Source organism: Coregonus clupeaformis, chromosome 21, assembly GCF_020615455.1.
Source record: "Coregonus clupeaformis isolate EN_2021a chromosome 21, ASM2061545v1, whole genome shotgun sequence".
NCBI classification, from domain to species: domain Eukaryota; kingdom Metazoa; phylum Chordata; class Actinopteri; order Salmoniformes; family Salmonidae; genus Coregonus; species Coregonus clupeaformis.
The window spans coordinates 44,593,819-44,612,617 of NC_059212.1; the positions used below are offsets into that span (position 1 = coordinate 44,593,819).

The following is an 18,799-nucleotide window of genomic DNA, read 5'->3' on the forward strand; positions in this document are numbered from 1 at the left end:
ATGACGACAGTTTGATCACAAATTCAAAATGGTTGATTGAAGTACGAAACAGTTCCACAAGACTCGTGAAGTGACAGATTTTCTTATTTTACCACTGATAAGGCTTATTTTCTATAAATTCGAACACAATGGCAGACGACTAATTGGAGGCTATCGAGGCGGCGGCAACGCATGGCCGAACTGCAGTCAAAACATGGGTTAATTCACCGTAAATGCCATACTTCTCATTAGAGGGGAAACTTGTTTGGGTCGACTTTGAAATCAGCGCGTGCACGAGTACCAGCCGATTACAGCACACGAAGGATAATCTTTTGGGTGAATACAAGTGTGCAAAGATGGCAGCTCCACACAGCCCCCTGACCACTCACGGCCTGAACACCGGGATAGGAGTCCCTGGAGCCCACATGGCCCTCAGCCTGCCTCGCCTGGATCCCTCCACTTCACTCTGGAACCTTCTCACCACAGGGACTACTAATGATGATGGGCGCTGCCCAGGACTCATCACCAGAGAAGCTTTCACTCCAGCGGTGTACAAGATGCGCTTTGAGACGGGCCGAGTCCGGGAGAGTCTGGGAGAGACCTCTTTCTACCCATATGTCGAGATAGGCTTCACCATAACGGACCACAGTCAGAAGTTCCATGTTCCTCTGCTCTGCAGCCGCTTCTCCTACAGTCCCTACCGGGGGAGCTAGAGAGTCTGTCACTCACCATCTCTCACCATCTCTCACCTGGGCCACGTTCAGTTGCCAAACGTTGTCTAATCTCGGTTAACCCAGAACTAAAGTGTTGCGTAATTGTCAGATGTTCAATTAAGTTCCGGGTCCATATGTGTTAAGGGAAGAGATCGGAACCAGAACGAAGAGCTCCACCCTTCTCTCTTTGCAAGTTACGGGCAAGTCTATGGTTCAAATGCAATCCCCCAAGCGATGGGGTGGTAATTTGGTCGCCTGCGTTTTGGAAAACGCGTGCGCCAAATCGAGGTATTCGCGCGGGGGGGGGAATGCGCACGGTGGAGGTATTGTCTGGACTTTTCCACCGTGGTCGCACCAACGGAAACAGCTAGACACCTACCCTGACACTCTCGCGACCACCCCGTGAGAGCCCTCTGTGGCCATGAAAAGGTGGGGTCTTGTAGTGCTAGCCAGGGAAGGCCCAACACAACAGGGAAATCAGGGGACTCAATAATGTGAAACGTGATTTGCTCATTATGGGTCTCCTGCATAATCATAGTGACTGGTGCTGTAAACATCCCTAACAAAACCTGACCCTAATGGTCGATTGTCAAGTGCTTTGATGGGTAATGGAACAGACAGGGGAACCAATGGAATACATAGACTAAGAGCTAAAGACCTGTCCATAAAGTTCCCAGCTGCGCCTGAATCTACCAGCGCCTTACACTGGGGATCTACCGTGTAATCAGGGATGTGGACGTGGATGGTGAAGTGCGCAGCAGAGGGCTCTGAACGAGTGTGGGTTTGCGTTACCTGGGGTGACGCGAGAGTGCCCTGCCTGCCGCCTTCCGGAACCAGAACAACTCTGACGACGACATTGTGCAGCAGAATGTCCTCTCTTGCCACAAGAGTGACACTGGAGCTGTCGTCCTCCGTCATCCCGGGAACGCTGCACCACCCAGCTCCATCGGAACGTGATCCAGGGTGGGGGGGGGGGGGTGAAACGGGCAGGCCACCTCCCAGGACGTCCTCTCGAAGCCAGCTGGTTGTCCAACCGGATGGCCATGTCCACCAGTTGGTTGAAGGTCAACGTGGTATCCCGGCAGGCTAGCTCCCTTCGGACGTCCTCATACCTCTGGGTGGCTGGATCCGGTCGCTCAGCCGGTGACGACGAACGCCGAAGCCTGCCCGAACAAGGAGAGGAGGCAGCTTCGGAGGAAGTCGTGACACCAAATGATCAACTGTTTCAGACGCGAGATGTGCATCACTTCGCACTGACAACTTTTTTTCATTTGGAAAAATATTCTGTTTTATTTTATGCTGTTATATTACATCATGGTTTTTTAAAACTATAAAATAGGTGTCTTGACTGTAATAATGGCTTGGGAAATAAGACTGTCTTGTCTGCTAAATTAATAACCAAGCAAGGCTATGCCATCGCACAGCAATAGTCTTCTACAAGCAAGCACCACTGCTGAGGTTACTACCTTTTTTGAAGATTGTGTTCCAAGATATAATATAACCAGTTGATATTACGGTTTCAATAAAATCATCTTAAATGACCGTTTTTTATTCACTGAATATATATGGGGCAATTTAGCAATTAGGATGTGGTATCTGTAATGGTTATGATAAATTAGGCACTGTTGCTATAGGCCTATAGATAAATGTGAGCCTTGTGTCCAAAAATGTAGTCTGAAATCTGAAAGAAATAATGTGAGTACTTGAACAGTCAATAAATGTAAAATGCCCATCCCTATTGTGTTAGACCAGTAGTAATGCAGAAGACAGAGCACTGGGTAGTCTTCTGCCACCCTGACCCTAATCACCAATCACCACACAGCATATTGCTGGAAACAAAATTGAAAGATCGACTTTCCACCGGCCAGCCAGGCACACCTATCTCCTCCTCTCCTCCTCTCCTCCTCTCCTCCTCTCCTCCTCTCCTCCTCTCCTCCTCTCCCCGTCGTCGGGCTTTGTCTATTTGTTTTTATCCCAGTGGTAGTGGGAGTGATTCGTTAGCTCTAATCCTAACCCCCCCCCCCAGGGAGACACTGCTTTAGTTGGCCTTTTTAATTTGGTAAAATGACACTAATCAAGATTGATGGATGTACAACCCAGAGTAAATAGAACACGCTTAATGAGAGGAAAGAGTGGAGCCTCTAACTCCGGTTGGTGTTCAGTCCATCTCCCTCCCATACTGCGTTAGGGTGTTCATTAGACAACATGGCAGGCCAGAGATCAACTCATCCTGTGTGAATTGTTTTCTATACAGGCACTCACCAGGCCACCTATCAGCCTCAGCCATCACGGCACATTCATTCATCAAAGGCCCCATAAAGGAAGGCTTGATAGAGGGAGAGGAGCCTGACCACCGCTCAATAAATCCTTCTGATTATCCAGACTGCAACACCCTCTGTGTTTCTGTGTGTGTCTGTGTGTGTGTGTGTGTGTGTGTGTGTGTGTGTGTGTGTGTCTGTGTGTGTGTGTGTGTGTGTGTGTTGTAGGCCTGTGTGTGTGATAGCTGTATCAGTTATGATCAGTGTGTATGTGTCAAGCCCAAGGACTAACCCTCTTGTTTAAGTTGCTGCACCATCGTCATCTGACTACAATGGAATCCTTCACTGTGTACGTAGTCACCTCCCCCCCTCTCTCTCTCTCTCTCTCTCTCTCTCTCTCTCTCTTTCTTTCTCCATCTCTCTCTCTCTCTCTCTCTCTCTCCCTCTCCATCTCTCCCTCTCTCTCTCTCCATCTCTCTCTCTTTCTCCATCACTCTCTCTTTCTCCATCCCTCTCTCTCTCTCTCTCTTTCTTTCTCCATCTCTCTCTCTCTCTCTCTCTCTCCCTCTCCATCTCTCCCTCTCTCTCTTTCCATCTCTCTCTCTCTCTCTGTCTCTCTCTCTCTCTCTCTCTCTCTCTCTCTCTCTCTCTCTCTCTCTCTCTCCATCTCTCTCTCTCTCTCTCTCTCTCTCTCTCTCTCTCTCTCTCTCTCTCTCTCTCTCTCTCTCTCTCTCTCTCTCGTCATATTATGTATATATACAGTGTTGTAATGATGTGTAAATATGGTTTGTATTTACAATGGTGTTTGTTCTTCACTGGTTTCCCTTTTCTTGTGGCAACAGGTCACAAATCTTGCTGCTGTGATGGCACACTGTGGTATTTCACCCAATAGATATGGGAGTTTATCAAAATTGTGTTTGTTTTCGAATTATGTGTGGATCTCTGTAATCTGAGGGAAATATGTGTCTCTAATATGGTCATACATTTGTGCAGCTCAGTTTCCACCTCATTTTGTGGGCAGTGCGCACATAGCCTGTCTTCTCTTGAGAGCCAGTTATGCCTACGGCGGCCTTTCTCAATAGCAAGGCTATGCTCACTGAGTCTGTACATAGTCAAAGCTTTCCTTTTATTTTGGGTCAGTCACAGTGGTCAGGTACACTGCCACTGTGTACTCTCTGTTTAGGGACAAATAGCATTCTAGTTTGCTCTGTTTAAAAAATATATATTTCCAATGTGTCAAGTAAATATATTTTTGTTTTCTCATGATTTGATTGGGGCTAATTGTGTTGCTGTCCTGGGGCTCTGTGGGGTCTGTTTGTGTTTGTGAACAGAGCCCCAGGACCAGCTTGCTTAGGGGACTCTTCTCCAAGTCCATCTCTCTGTAGGTGATCGCTTTGTTATGGAAGGTTTGGGAATCACTTCCTTTTAGGTGGTTGTAGATTTTAACGTCTCTTTTCTGGATTTTGATAATTAGCGGGTATCGGCCTAATTCTGCTCTGCATGCATTATTTGGTTTTTTATGTTGTACACAGAGGATATTTTTGCAGAATTCTGCATGCAGAGTCTCAGTTTGGTGTTTGTCCCATTTTGTGAATTCGTGGTTGATGAGCGGACCCCAGACCTCACAACCATAAAGGGCAATGGGTTCTATAACTGAGTTTTTAGCCAGATTCTAATTGGTATGTCGAATTTTATGTTCCTTTTGATGGCATAGAAGGTCCTTCTTGCCTTGTCTCTCAGATCATTCACAGCTTTGTGGAAGTTACCTGTGGTGCTGATGTTTAGGCCGAGGTATGTATCGTTTTTTGTGTGCTCTAGGGCAATGTTGTCTAGATGGAATTTGTATTTGTGGTCCTGACAACTGGACCTTTTTTGGAACACCATTATTTTTGTCTTACTGAGATTAACTGTCAGGGCCCAGGTCTGACAGAATCTGTGCAGAAGATCTAGGTGCTGCTGTAGGCCCTCCTTGGTTGGTGACAGAAGCACCAGATCATCAGTAAACAGTAGACATTTGACTTCAGATTCTAGTAGGGTGAGGCCGGGTGCTGCACACTGTTCTAGTGCCCTCGCCGATTCGTTGATATATATGTTGAAGAGGGTGGGGCTTAAACTGCATCCCTGTCTCACCCCACGGCCCTGTTGAAAGAAATGTGTTTTTTCTCTCAAATTTTAACCGCGCACTTGTTGTTTGTGTACATTGATTTTATAATGTCGTATGTTTTTCCCCCAACACCATCAATTTGTATAGCAGACCCTCATGTCAAATTGATTCAAAAGCTTTTTTGAAATCAACAAATCATGAGAAGACTTTGCCTTTGTTTTGGTTTTGTCCCGTTTAGCTCAGTTGGTAGAGCATGGCGTTTGCAACGCCAGGGTTGTGGGTTCGATTCCCACGGGGGGCCAGTATGAAAATGTATGCACTCACTAACTGTAAATCGCTCTGGATAAGAGCGTCTGCTAAATTACTACAATGTAAAATGTTTGTTTGTTAGTGTGTGCAGGGTGAATACGTGGTCTGTCGTATGGTAATTTGGTAAAAAGCCAATCTGCCATTTGCTCAGTACATTGTTTTCACTGAGGAAATGTACGAGTATGCTGTCAATGATAATGCATAGGATTTTCCCAAGGTTGCTGTTGACGCATATCCCATGGTAGTTATTGGGGTCAAATTTGTCTCCACTTTTGTGGATTGGGGTTCCAAATATTGGGGAAGATGCCAGAGCTAAGGATGATGTTAAAGAGTTTAAGTATAGCCAATTTGTGGTCTGTATATTTTATCATTTCATTTAGGATATCATCAACACCACAGGCCGTTTTGGGTTGGATGGTTTGTAAATCCAGTGGGTTCTGGTAGTCTTTAATAGTTGATTTTAAGATTTGTAATTGATCATGTATATGTTTTTGCTGTTTGTTCTTTGTTATAGAGCCAAAAGATTGGAGAAGTGGTTTATCCATACATCCCCATTTTGGATAGATAGCTCTTCGTGTTGTTGTTTGTTTAGTGTTTTCCAATTTTCCCAGAAGTGGTTAGAGTCTATGGATTCTCTCTCTCTCTCTCTCTCTCTCTCTCTCTCTCTCTCTCTCTCTCTCTCTCTCTCTCTCTCTCTCTCTCTCTCTCTCTCTCTCTCTCTCTCTCTCTCTCTCTCTCTCTCTCTCTCTCTCTCCTTGCTTGTGTTCTCCTTCTCTCTCCATCTACATCTCTTTATCAATCTCTCTTATCTCCCCATCTATCCTTCTCTTCCTCTCTCTCTCTCCCTCTCCCTCTCTCCCCTCCTCTCCATCTATCTCCACCATCTCTTTCTCCCTCCCTCCCTCCCTCCCCCCTCCCTCTAGAGGTAAAGGATCTCTCCAGAGGTAGTACTATAATGCTCTCTAGGATACTGATGGAGGTTTGATTGTTGGTTATCAAAAGCTATCATTAGGGGTTGGCTACTATAGCGATATGTTAAACCATGTCATTACATCGATGGGATCGCGCTCTGCTATTGCTGCCTAGTGCTGATGTGTAGCAGAATGAGGCAGACAAATGTGCTCTCTCTCTAGACCTCGCAGGCACACAGAGCTTAAACACCCCCACTCACACAGACACACACACACGGCTTTAACCCACACACACACACACACATACACACACACTGAGACCTCGCATCCAGGCAGGCAGTTTATAGTGAATGGGTAAGAGAGCAATAGAGAGATAAGTGACAGCGGTTGGTGTCAGAGCAGAACAGTTGGTATCAGAGCAGAGCGGTTTGTGTCAGAGACGAGCGGTTGGTGTCAGAGCAGAGCGGTTGGTAGCAGAGCAGAGCGGTTGGTATCAGAGCCGAGCGGTTGGTAGCAGAGCAGAGCGGTTGGTATCAGAGCCGAGCGGTTGGTGTCAGAGCCGAGCGGTTTGTGTCAGAGCCGAGCGGTTGGTATCAGAGCTGAACGGTTGGTATCAGAGCCGAGCGGTTGGTGTCAGAAACGAACGGTTGGTAGCAGAGACGAGCGGTTGGTGTCAGAGCCGAGCGGTTGGTATCAGAACTGAGCGGTTGGTATCAGAGCCGAGCGGTTGGTATCAGAGCCGAGCGGTTGGTAGCAGAGCCGAGCGGTTGGTAGCAGAGCCGAGCGGTTGGTAGCAGAGCCGAGCGGTTGGTGTCAGAGCCGAGCGGTTGGTAGCAGAGCCGAGCGGTTGGTAGCAGAGCCGAGCGGTTGGTATCAGAGACGAGCGGTTGGTGTCAGAGCCGAGCGGTTGGTAGCAGAGCCGAGCGGTTGGTAGCAGAGCCGAGCGGTTGGTATCAGAGACGAGCGGTTGGTGTCAGAGCCGAGCGGTTGGTAGCAGAGCCGAGCGGTTGGTAGCAGAGCCGAGCGGTTGGTGTCAGAGCCGAGCGGTTTGTGTCAGAGCCGAGCGGTTGGTATCAGAGCTGAACGGTTGGTATCAGAGCCGAGCGGTTGGTGTCAGAAACGAACGGTTGGTAGCAGAGACGAGCGGTTTGTGTCAGAGCCGAGCGGTTGGTATCAGACCTGAACGGTTGGTATCAGAGCCGAGCGGTTGGTGTCAGAAACGAACGGTTGGTAGCAGAGACGAGCGGTTGGTGTCAGAGCCGAGCGGTTGGTATCAGAGCCGAGCGGTTGGTATCAGAGACGAGCGGTTGGTGTCAGAGCCGAGCGGTTGGTAGCAGAGCCGAGCGGTTGGTATCAGAGCCGAGCGGTTGGTATCAGAGACGAGCGGTTGGTGTCAGAGCCCAGCGGTTGGTAGCAGAGCCGAGCGGTTGGTATCAGAGACGAGCGGTTGGTATCAGAGACGAGCGGTTGGTGTCAGAGACGAGCGGTTGGTGTCAGAGCCGAGCGGTTGGTAGCAGAGCCGAGCGGTTGGTAGCAGAGCCGAGCGGTTGGTAGCAGAGCCGAGCGGTTGGTAGCAGAGACGAGCGGTTGGTAGCAGAGCCGAGCGGTTGGTAGCAGAGCCGAGCGGTTGGTAGCAGAGCCGAGCGGTTGGTAGCAGAGCCGAGCGGTTGGTAGCAGAGACGAGCGGTTGGTAGCAGAGCCGAGCGGTTGGTAGCAGAGCCGAGCGGTTGGTATCAGAGACGAGCGGTTGGTAGCAGAGCCGAGCGGTTGGTGTCAGAGCCGAGCGGTTGGTGTCAGAGCCGAGCGGTTGGTAGCAGAGCCGAGCGGTTGGTAGCAGAGCCGAGCGGTTGGTGTCAGAGCCGAGCGGTTGGTGTCAGAGCCGAGCGGTTGGTGTCAGAGCCGAGCGGTTGGTATCAGAGCCGAGCGGTTGGTGTCAGAAACGAGCGGTTGGTGTCAGAGCCGAGCGGTTGGTAGCAGAGCCGAGCGGTTGGTGTCAGAGCCGAGCGGTTGGTAGCAGAGCCGAGCGGTTGGTAGCAGAGCCGAGCGGTTGGTAGCAGAGCCGAGCGGTTGGTGTCAGAGCCGAGCGGTTGGTGTCAGAAACGAACGGTTGGTAGCAGAGACGAGCGGTTGGTGTCAGAGCCGAGCGGTTGGTATCAGAACTGAGCGGTTGGTATCAGAGCCGAGCGGTTGGTATCAGAGCCGAGCGGTTGGTAGCAGAGCCGAGCGGTTGGTAGCAGAGCCGAGCGGTTGGTAGCAGAGCCGAGCGGTTGGTAGCAGAGCCGAGCGGTTGGTGTCAGAGCCGAGCGGTTGGTAGCAGAGCCGAGCGGTTGGTAGCAGAGCCGAGCGGTTGGTATCAGAGACGAGCGGTTGGTGTCAGAGCCGAGCGGTTGGTAGCAGAGCCGAGCGGTTGGTAGCAGAGCCGAGCGGTTGGTATCAGAGACGAGCGGTTGGTGTCAGAGCCGAGCGGTTGGTAGCAGAGCCGAGCGGTTGGTAGCAGAGCCGAGCGGTTGGTATCAGAGACGAGCGGTTGGTGTCAGAGCCGAGCGGTTGGTAGCAGAGCCGAGCGGTTGGTAGCAGAGCCGAGCGGTTAGTGTCAGAGCCGAGCGGTTTGTGTCAGAGCCGAGCGGTTGGTATCAGAGCTGAACGGTTGGTATCAGAGCCGAGCGGTTGGTGTCAGAAACGAACGGTTGGTAGCAGAGACGAGCGGTTTGTGTCAGAGCCGAGCGGTTGGTATCAGACCTGAACGGTTGGTATCAGAGCCGAGCGGTTGGTGTCAGAAACGAACGGTTGGTAGCAGAGACGAGCGGTTGGTGTCAGAGCCGAGCGGTTGGTATCAGAGCCGAAGCGGTTGGTATCAGAGACGAGCGGTTGGTGTCAGAGCCGAGCGGTTGGTAGCAGAGCCGAGCGGTTGGTATCAGAGCCGAGCGGTTGGTATCAGAGACGAGCGGTTGGTGTCAGAGCCGAGCGGTTGGTAGCAGAGCCGAGCGGTTGGTATCAGAGACGAGCGGTTGGTATCAGAGACGAGCGGTTGGTGTCAGAGACGAGCGGTTGGTGTCAGAGCCGAGCGGTTGGTAGCAGAGCCGAGCGGTTGGTAGCAGAGCCGAGCGGTTGGTAGCAGAGCCGAGCGGTTGGTAGCAGAGACGAGCGGTTGGTAGCAGAGCCGAGCGGTTGGTAGCAGAGCCGAGCGGTTGGTAGCAGAGCCGAGCGGTTGGTAGCAGACGAGCGGTTGGTAGCAGAGACGAGCGGTTGGTAGCAGAGCCGAGCGGTTGGTAGCAGAGCCGAGCGGTTGGTATTAGAGACGAGCGGTTGGTAGCAGAGCCGAGCGGTTGGTGTCAGAGCCGAGCGGTTGGTAGCAGAGCCGAGCGGTTGGTAGCAGAGCCGAGCGGTTGGTAGCAGAGCCGAGCGGTTGGTGTCAGAGCCGAGCGGTTGGTGTCAGAGCCGAGCGGTTGGTGTCAGAGCCGAAGCGGTTGGTATCAGAGCCGAGCGGTTGGTGTCAGAAACGAGCGGTTGGTGTCAGAGCCGAGCGGTTGGTAGCAGAGCCGAGCGGTTGGTGTCAGAGCCGAGCGGTTGGTAGCAGAGCCGAGCGGTTGGTAGCAGAGCCGAGCGGTTGGTAGCAGAGCCGAGCGGTTGGTGTCAGAGCCGAGCGGTTGGTGTCAGAGCCGAGCGGTTGGTGTCAGAAACGAGCGGTTGGTGTCAGAGCCGAGCGGTTGGTAGCAGAGCCGAGCGGTTGGTGTCAGAGCCGAGCGGTTGGTAGCAGAGCCGAGCGGTTGGTAGCAGAGCCGAGCGGTTGGTAGCAGAGCCGAGCGGTTGGTAGCAGAGACGAGCGGTTGGTAGCAGAGCCGAGCGGTTGGTAGCAGAGCCGAGCGGTTGGTATCAGAGACGAGCGGTTGGTAGCAGAGCCGAGCGGTTGGTGTCAGAGCCGAGCGGTTGGTAGCAGAGCCGAGCGGTTGGTAGCAGAGCCGAGCGGTTGGTAGCAGAGCCGAGCGGTTGGTGTCAGAGCCGAGCGGTTGGTGTCAGAGCCGAGCGGTTGGTGTCAGAGCCGAGCGGTTGGTAGCAGAGCCGAGCGGTTGGTATCAGAGCCGAGCGGTTGGTATCAGAGCCGAGCGGTTGGTGTCAGAGCCGAGCGGTTGGTAGCAGAGCCGAGCGGTTGGTATCAGAGCCGAGCGGTTGGTGTCAGAAACGAGCGGTTGGTGTCAGAGCCGAGCGGTTGGTAGCAGAGCCGAGCGGTTGGTGTCAGAGCCGAGCGGTTGGTAGCAGAGCCGAGCGGTTGGTAGCAGAGCCGAGCGGTTGGTAGCAGAGCCGAGCGGTTGGTGTCAGAGCCGAGCGGTTGGTGTCAGAGCCGAGCGGTTGGTGTCAGAGCCGAGCGGTTGGTAGCAGAGCCGAGCGGTTGGTATCAGAGCCGAGCGGTTGGTATCAGAGCCGAGCGGTTGGTGTCAGAGCCGAGCGGTTGGTAGCAGAGCCGAGCGGTTGGTATCAGAGCCGAGCGGTTGGTGTCAGAAACGAGCGGTTGGTGTCAGAGCCGAGCGGTTGGTAGCAGAGCCGAGCGGTTGGTGTCAGAGCCGAGCGGTTGGTGTCAGAGACGAGCGGTTGGTAGCAGAGACGAGCGGTTGGTAGCAGAGCCGAGCGGTTGGTATCAGAGCCGAGCGGTTGGTGTCAGAAACGAGCGGTTGGTGTCAGAGCCGAGCGGTTGGTAGCAGAGCCGAGCGGTTGGTGTCAGAGCCGAGCGGTTGGTGTCAGAGACGAGCGGTTGGTAGCAGAGACGAGCGGTTGGTAGCAGAGACGAGCGGTTGGTAGCAGAGACGAGCGGTTGGTAGCAGAGCCGAGCGGTTGGTATCAGAGCCGAGCGGTTGGTGTCAGAAACGAGCGGTTGGTGTCAGAGCCGAGCGGTTGGTAGCAGAGCCGAGCGGTTGGTGTCAGAGCCGAGCGGTTGGTGTCAGAGACGAGCGGTTGGTAGCAGAGCCGAGCGGTTGGTAGCAGAGCCGAGCGGTTGGTGTCAGAGCCGAGCGGTTGGTAGCAGAGCCGAGCGGTTGGTAGCAGAGCCGAGCGGTTGGTAGCAGAGCCGAGCGGTTGGTGTCAGAGCCGAGCGGTTGGTAGCAGAGCCGAGCGGTTGGTGTCAGAGCCGAGCGGTTGGTAGCAGAGCCGAGCGGTTGGTGTCAGAGCCGAGCGGTTGGTGTCAGAGCCGAGCGGTTGGTGTCAGAGCCGAGCGGTTGGTGTCAGAGCCGAGCGGTTGGTGTCGAAAGCCGAGCGGTTGGTAGCAGAGCCGAGCGGTTGGTAGCAGAGCCGAGCGGTTGGTGTCAGAGCCGAGCGGTTGGTGTCAGAGCCGAGCGGTTGGTAGCAGAGCCGAGCGGTTGGTAGCAGAGACGAGCGGTTGGTGTCAGAGCCGAGCGGTTGGTAGCAGAGCCGAGCGGTTGGTAGCAGAGCCGAGCGGTTGGTAGCAGAGCCGAGCGGTTGGTGTCAGAGCCGAGCGGTTGGTGTCAGAGCCGAGCGGTTGGTAGCAGAGCCGAGCGGTTGGTAGCAGAGACGAGCGGTTGGTGTCAGAGACGAGCGGTTGGTAGCAGAGCCGAGCTGTTGGTGTCAGAGCCGAGCGGTTGGTGTCAGAGCCGAGCGGTTGGTAGCAGAGCCGAGCGGTTGGTAGCAGAACCGAGCGGTTAGTGTCAGAGCCGAGCGGTTGGTGTCAGAGCCGAGCGGTTGGTGTCAGAGCCGAGCGGTTGGTGTCAGAGCCGAGCGGTTGGTAGCAGAGCCGAGCGGTTGGTAGCAGAGACGAGCGGTTGGTGTCAGAGCCGAGCGGTTGGTAGCAGAGCCGAGCGGTTGGTGTCAGAGCCGAGCGGTTGGTGTCAGAGCCGAGCGGTTGGTAGCAGAGCCGAGCGGTTGGTAGCAGAGACGAGCGGTTGGTGTCAGAGACGAGCGGTTGGTAGCAGAGCCGAGCGGTTGGTGTCAGAGCCGAGCGGTTGGTGTCAGAGCCGAGCGGTTGGTGTCAGAGCCGAGCGGTTGGTAGCAGAGCCGAGCGGTTGGTAGCAGAGACGAGCGGTTGGTGTCAGAGACGAGCGGTTGGTAGCAGAGCCGAGCGGTTGGTAGCAGAGACGAGCGGTTGGTGTCAGAGACGAGCGGTTGGTGTCAGAGCCGAGCGGTTGGTAGCAGAGACGAGCGGTTGGTAGCAGAGCCGAGCGGTTGTTAGCAGAGCCGAGCGGTTGGTAGCAGAGACGAGCGGTTGGTATCAGAGCCGAGCGGTTGGTGTCAGAGCCGAGCGGTTGGTGTCAGAGCCGAGCGGTTGGTGTCAGAGCCGAGCGGTTGGTAGCAGAGCCGAGCGGTTGGTAGCAGAGCCGAGCGGTTGGTAGCAGAGCCGAGCGGTTGGTAGCAGAGCCGAGCGGTTGGTAGCAGAGCCGAGCGGTTGGTAGCAGAGACGAGCGGTTGGTAGCAGAGACGAGCGGTTGGTAGCAGAGACGAGCGGTTGGTAGCAGAGCCGAGCGGTTGGTAGCAGAGACGAGCGGTTGGTAGCAGAGACGAGCGGTTGGTAGCAGAGCCGAGCGGTTGGTAGCAGAGCCGAGCGGTTGGTAGCAGAGACGAGCGGTTGGTAGCAGAGCCGAGCGGTTGGTAGCAGAGACGAGCGGTTGGTAGCAGAGCCGAGCGGTTGGTAGCAGAGACGAGCGGTTGGTAGCAGAGACGAGCGGTTGGTAGCAGAGCCGAGCGGTTGGTAGCAGAGCCGAGCGGTTGGTAGCAGAGACGAGCGGTTGGTAGCAGAGCCGAGCGGTTGGTGTCAGAGCCGAGCGGTTGGTAGCACCACTGAAACACTTTACATGAAAACAGCCTCCTCTCCGACTGGGGATGTACTCTACTGTTGTCATACTAATATTTCCCCAACCTGGCTTCTGTTTGAACTGACACACACACACACACATACACACACTGACACACACACACACACAAACTGACACACACACACACACAAACAGACACACACACACTGACCCACAAACAAACACACACACACACACACACACACAGGCTGTTTTACTGCATTAGGAAGGATTCTTCAGTTTAACAAACACAGCTCATGCTCTACCTCTATCATTCTTCTTTCATGATTATATCAAGATGCCAGCATGTGTGTGTGTGTGTGTGTGTGTGTGTGTGTGTGTGTGTGTGTGTGTGTGTGTGTGTGTGTGTGTGTGTGTGTGCGTGCGTGCATGGCAGTGCGTATGGCGTGCAGGGCGTGCGTGTGTGTGTGTGTGTGTGTGTGTGTGTGTGTGTGTGTGTGTGTGTGTGTGTGTGTGTGTGAGTGTGTGTGTGTGTGTGTGTGTGTCTACAGAGCCCCAAAGCCATGACAGGGATCCTAATCAGTAGTGAGGTGGTGTTTGCCCTCCTGGATGCAGGCTGTGTATAGAGGTAACACAAGCACTGAGGTTTTCTGCTCTAATCTGTGTGTGTGTGTGTGTGTGCGCTGTGTGAATCTGATAGCGTGCATGTGTGTCTGGTGTGTGTGTGTGTGCGTGTGCGTGTGTGTGTTGAGCGCTTCGCCGAGGCAGTCTTCTCTAATCGATGCTAGCCTGATAAAGATGGTATCTCAGTGCCAGAGGTCCAGTGTTGATCTGATAAGAGAATCATTCTTCTGATGCATGCAGCTGCTGAGATACCAGACTCTCTCTGGCACACACACACACACACACACACACACACACACACACACACACACACACACACACACACACACACACACACACACACACATTGCTTGTCTCCCAGTAAAGTGAGTCTGTCGTGGACATGCTCAATTTGTTTCCCTTCATCCAGGACTAATGTCTTTCTCCTGTACCCAGGGGCTGAGAGCACCAGTTCACATCCTCTACACAACACACACACACACACACACACACACACACACACACACACCCTCCACGACACACACACACACACACACACACACACACACACACACACACACACACACACACACACACACACACCCTTCACGACACACACACACACACACCCTCCACGACACACACACACACACACACACACACCCTCCACGACACACACACACACACACACACACACACTCACAAATACCAAGCTGGTTAGCGCTCAGGGTCTCCATCACCTCCCCAGTCCAGGACCCTCTTTATCAACAGCGCTATTTTCCTTTTAATCATCTTGTTATCTATTTAGCATGATAAAGGTTAGATGTTGGATGAGCGGCACATTAGAATTAACAGGACGCCATAATGTGCTGATAATTTAGAAAACATTATTTAAATGTCAAGCCACCCTCTCATGATAGAAAACCTGACTAATAGTTATATCTAAATGTCAAATTCAAATTATTCAATTACTTTGAGTATGGGAGAGTAGGGGGTAAGGGAGAGTAGGGGGTAAGGGAGAGTAGGGGGTAAGGGGGTAAGGGAGAGTAGGGGGTAAGGGAGAGTAGGGGGGTAGGGGGTAAGGGGAGAGTAGGGGGGTAAGGGAGAGTAGGGGGGTAGGGGGTAAGGGAGAGTAGGGGGTAAGGGAGAGTAGGGGGTAGGGGAGAGTAGGGGGTATGGGGGTAAGGGAGAGTAGGGGGTAAGGGAGAGTATGGGGTAAGGGAGAGTAGGGGGTAAGGGAGAGTAGGGGGTAGGGGAGAGTAGGGGGTAGGGGGTAAGGGAGAGTAGGGGGTAGGGGGTAAGGGAGAGTAGGGGGTAAGGGAGAGTAGGGGGTATGGGGTAAGGGAGAGTATGGGGTAAGGGAGAGTAGGGGGTAGGGGAGAGTAGGGGGTATGGGGTAAGGGAGAGTAGGGGGTAAGGGAGAGTAGGGGGTAAGGGAGAGTAGGGGGTAAGGGAGAGTAGGGGATAGTAGTGGGTAAGGTAGAGTAGGGGGTAGGGGGTAAGGGAGAGTATGGGGTAGGGAGAGTAGGGGAGAGTAGGGGTAGGGGGTAAGGGAGAGTAGGGAGAGTAGGGGGTAAGGGAGAGTAGGGGAGAGTATGGGAGAGTAGGGGGGTAAGGGAGAGTAGGGGGTAGGGGGTAAGGGAGAGTAGGGGAGAGTAGGGGGTAGGGGGTAAGGGAGAGTAGGGGGTATGGGAGAGTAGGGGGTAAGGGAGAGTATGGGGTAAGGGAGAGTAGGGGGTAAGGGAGAGTAGGGGGTAGGGGAGAGTAGGGGGTATGGGGGTAAGGGAGAGTAGGGGGTAGGGGGTAAGGGAGAGTAGGGGGTAAGGGAGAGTATGGGGTAAGGGAGAGTAGGGGGTAAGGGAGAGTAGGGGGTAGGGGAGAGTAGGGGGTAAGGGAGAGTAGGGGGTAAGGGAGAGTAGGGGGTAGGGGGAGAGTAGGGGGTATGGGGTAAGGGAGAGTAGGGGGTAGGGGGTAAGGGAGAGTAGGGGGTAAGGGGAGAGTATGGGGTAAGGGAGAGTAGGGGGTAGGGGAGAGTAGGGGGTAAGGAGAGTATGGGGTAAGGGAGAGTAGGGGGTAAGGGAGAGTAGGGGGTAGGGGGTATGGGAGAGTAGGGGGGTAAGGGAGAGTATGGGGTAAGGGAGAGTAGGGGGTAAGGGAGAGTAGGGGGTAGGGGAGAGTAGGGGGGTAGGGGGTAAGGGAGAGTAGGGGGTAGGGGTAAGGGAGAGTAGGGGGTAAGGGAGAGTAGGGGTATGGGGTAAGGGAGAGTATGGGGTAAGGGAGAGTAGGGGGTAGGGGAGAGTAGGGGGTATGGGGTAAGGGAGAGTAGGGGGGTAAGGGAGAGTAGGGGGGTAAGGGAGAGTAGGGGGTAAGGGAGAGTAGGGGATAGTAGTGGGTAAGGTAGAGTAGGGGGTAGGGGGTAAGGGAGAGTAGGGGAGAGTAGGGGTAGGGGGTAAGGGAGAGTAGGGAGAGAGTAGGGGGTAAGGGGGAGTAGGGGAGAGTATGGGAGAGTAGGGGGTAAGGGAGAGTAGGGGGATAGGGGGTAGGGGGTAAGGGAGAGTAGGGAGAGTAGGGGGTAAGGGGAGAGTAGGGGAGAGTAGGGGGTAAGGGAGAGTAGGGGAAGAGTATGGGAGAGTAGGGGGTAAGGGAGAGTAGGGGAGAGTAGGGGGGTAAGGGAGAGTAGGGGAGAGTAGGGGGTAGCGGAGAATAGGGGAGAGTAGGGGAGAGTGTGGGAGAGTATGGGGTAAGGGAGAGTAGGGGAGAGTAGGGCTGAGTAGGGGAGGGTAAGGGTAGGGGAGAGTAGGGGAGTAGGGGGTAAGGGAGAGTAAGGGAGAGTATGGGAGAGTAGGGGGTAAGGGAGAGTAGGGGAGAGTAGGGGGTAAGGTAGAGTAGGGGTAGGGGGTAAGGGAGAGTAGGGGAGAGTAGGGGTAAGGGAGAGTAAGGGAGAGTAGGGGCGAGTAGGGGGTAAGGGAGAGAAGGGGGTAGGGGGTAAGGGAGAGTAGGGGGTAAGGGAGAGTAGGGGAGAGTAGGGGGTAAGGGAGAGTAGGGGGTAGGGGTAAGGGAGAGTAGGGGGTAGGGGTAAGGGAGAGTAGGGGAGAGTAGGGGTAGGGGGTAAGGGAGAGTAGGGGAGAGTAGGGGAGAGTAGGGGAGAGTAGGGGAGAGTAGGGGAGAGTAGGGCTGAGTGGGGGAGAGTAGGGGAGAGTAGGGGGTAAGGGAGAGTAGGGGGAGTAGGGGGTAAGGGAGAGTAGGGGGGAGTAGGGGAGAGTAGGGCTGAGTGGGGGGAAAGTAGGGGAGAGTGGAGGAGAGTAGGGGAGAGTGGAGGGTAGGGGAGAGTAGGGGAGAGTGGAGGGTAGCGTAGAGTAGGGGGGAGGGGAGGGGAGAGTAGGGGAGAGTGGAGGGTAGGGGGGAGGGGAGGGTAGCGTAGAGTAGGGGGGAGGGGAGGGGAGAGTAGGGGAGAGTGGAGGGTAGGGGGGAGTAGGGGAGAGTGGAGGGTAGGAGAGAGGGGAGAGTGGGGGGTTGGAGCAGGTGATAATTAGTCCACTGACTTGGATGAATACCAGTCTAGGGCTTTGTCCCAAATCGGTCAAACATATATACAGTGTCTTGCAAAAGTATTCATCCCCCTTGGCGTTTTTCCTATTTTGTTGCATTACAACCTGTAAATTAAATGGATTTTTATTTGGATTTCATGTAATGGACATACACAAAATAGTCCAAATTGGTGAAGTGAAATGAAAAAAATTACTTTCTTCAAAAAATTCTAAAAAATAAATAACTGAAAAGTGGTGCGTGCATATGTATTCACCCCCTTTGCTATGAAGCCCCTAAATAAGATCTGGTGCAACCAATTACCTTCAGAAGTCACATAATTAGTTAAATAGTTACCTCTTTAAGGAATACCTGGAATAGTATAAAGTAATCCTTCTTCCCCCACCCCCCATAAAAAAACTATAAAAATAAATACAAAAAAAAGTGGTTGTCCCACTGGCTATCATAAGGTGAATGCACCAATTTGTAAGTCGCTCTGGATAAGAGTGTCTGCTAAATTATGTAAATGTAAATAAAGTCCACCTGTGTGCAATCTAAGTGTCATGATCTCAGTATACCTGTTGTGAAAGTCCCCAGAGTCTGCAACACCACTAAGAAAGGGGCACCACCAAGCAAGCGGCACCATGAAGACCAAGGAGCTCTCCAAACAGGTCAGGGACAAAGTTGTGGAGAAGTACAGATCAGGGTTGGGTTATAAAAAAAATATCAAAAACTTTGAACATCCCACGGAGCACCATTAAATCCATTATAAAAAAATTGAAAGAATATGGCACCACAACAAACTTGCCAAGAGAGGGCCGCCCACCAAAACTCACGGACCAGGCAAGGAGGGCATTAATCAGAGAGGCAACAAAGAGACCAAAGATAACCCTGAAGGAGCTGCAAAGTACCACAGCGGAGATTGGAGTATCTGTCCATAGGACCACTTTAAGCCGTACACTCCACAGAGCTGGGCTTTACGGAAGAGTGGCCAGAAAAAAGCCATTGCTTAAAGAAAAAAATAAGCAAACACGTTTGGTGTTCGCCAAAAGCCATGTGGGAGAGTCCCCAAACATATGGAAGAAAGTACTCTGGTCAGGAAAACTCTATGTCTGGCGCAAACCCAACACCTCTCATCTTCCCGTTTTTCATCGGCAGGGACTAGGAAACTGGTCAGAATTGAAGGAATGATGGGATGGCGCTAAATACAGGGGTGAATAGTTATGCACGCTCAAGTTTTCTGTTTTTTTTTGTCTTATTTCTTGTTTGTTTTACAATAAAACATATTTTGCATCTTCAAAGTAGTAGGCATGTTGTGTAAATCAAATGATCCAACCCCCCCAAACATCCATTTTAATTCCAGGTTGTAAGGCAACAAAATAGGAAAAATGCCAAAGGGGGGTGAATACTTTCGCAAGCCACTGTAGGGAATAGGGTGCTGCCTTGGATCATTATCTATCTAGTTACCTTCCCTCAGTCACCAGCAGAGCGTATTGATCTGTGGCATCAGATATAACTCATTTCAGATAGAAAATTGTGAATGAAATGCACTCCAAGACCACTATTTAATGACAACAGGCAGATAACGCTCTTGGTTTTGGGATGTTTTAATAGTACGTACAGTTGTACCCTGACTCTGGAT

General features: G+C 53.0%; 2 protein-coding genes across 2 annotated transcripts in view; both read left to right on the forward strand.

The window, feature by feature from the left end:
- LOC121535702 (receptor-type tyrosine-protein phosphatase mu-like) overlaps positions 1-18,799 on the forward strand; it is a 427,462-nt gene that overhangs the window by 212,637 nt on the left and 196,026 nt on the right. The gene's annotated exons all lie outside the window — the stretch shown is intronic.
- Positions 390-692, forward strand: LOC121535703 (5-hydroxyisourate hydrolase-like). Its single transcript, XM_041842966.1, has one exon. The coding sequence runs from the start codon at positions 405-407 to the stop codon at positions 690-692; it is 288 nt and encodes a 95-aa protein (XP_041698900.1). The 5' UTR covers positions 390-404.

Excerpts from the sequence above, each read along its gene's own strand:
- LOC121535703 (XM_041842966.1), top strand. The coding sequence starts at position 405 with ATGGCCCTCAGCCTGCCTCGCCTGGATCCCTCCACTTCACTCTGGAAC.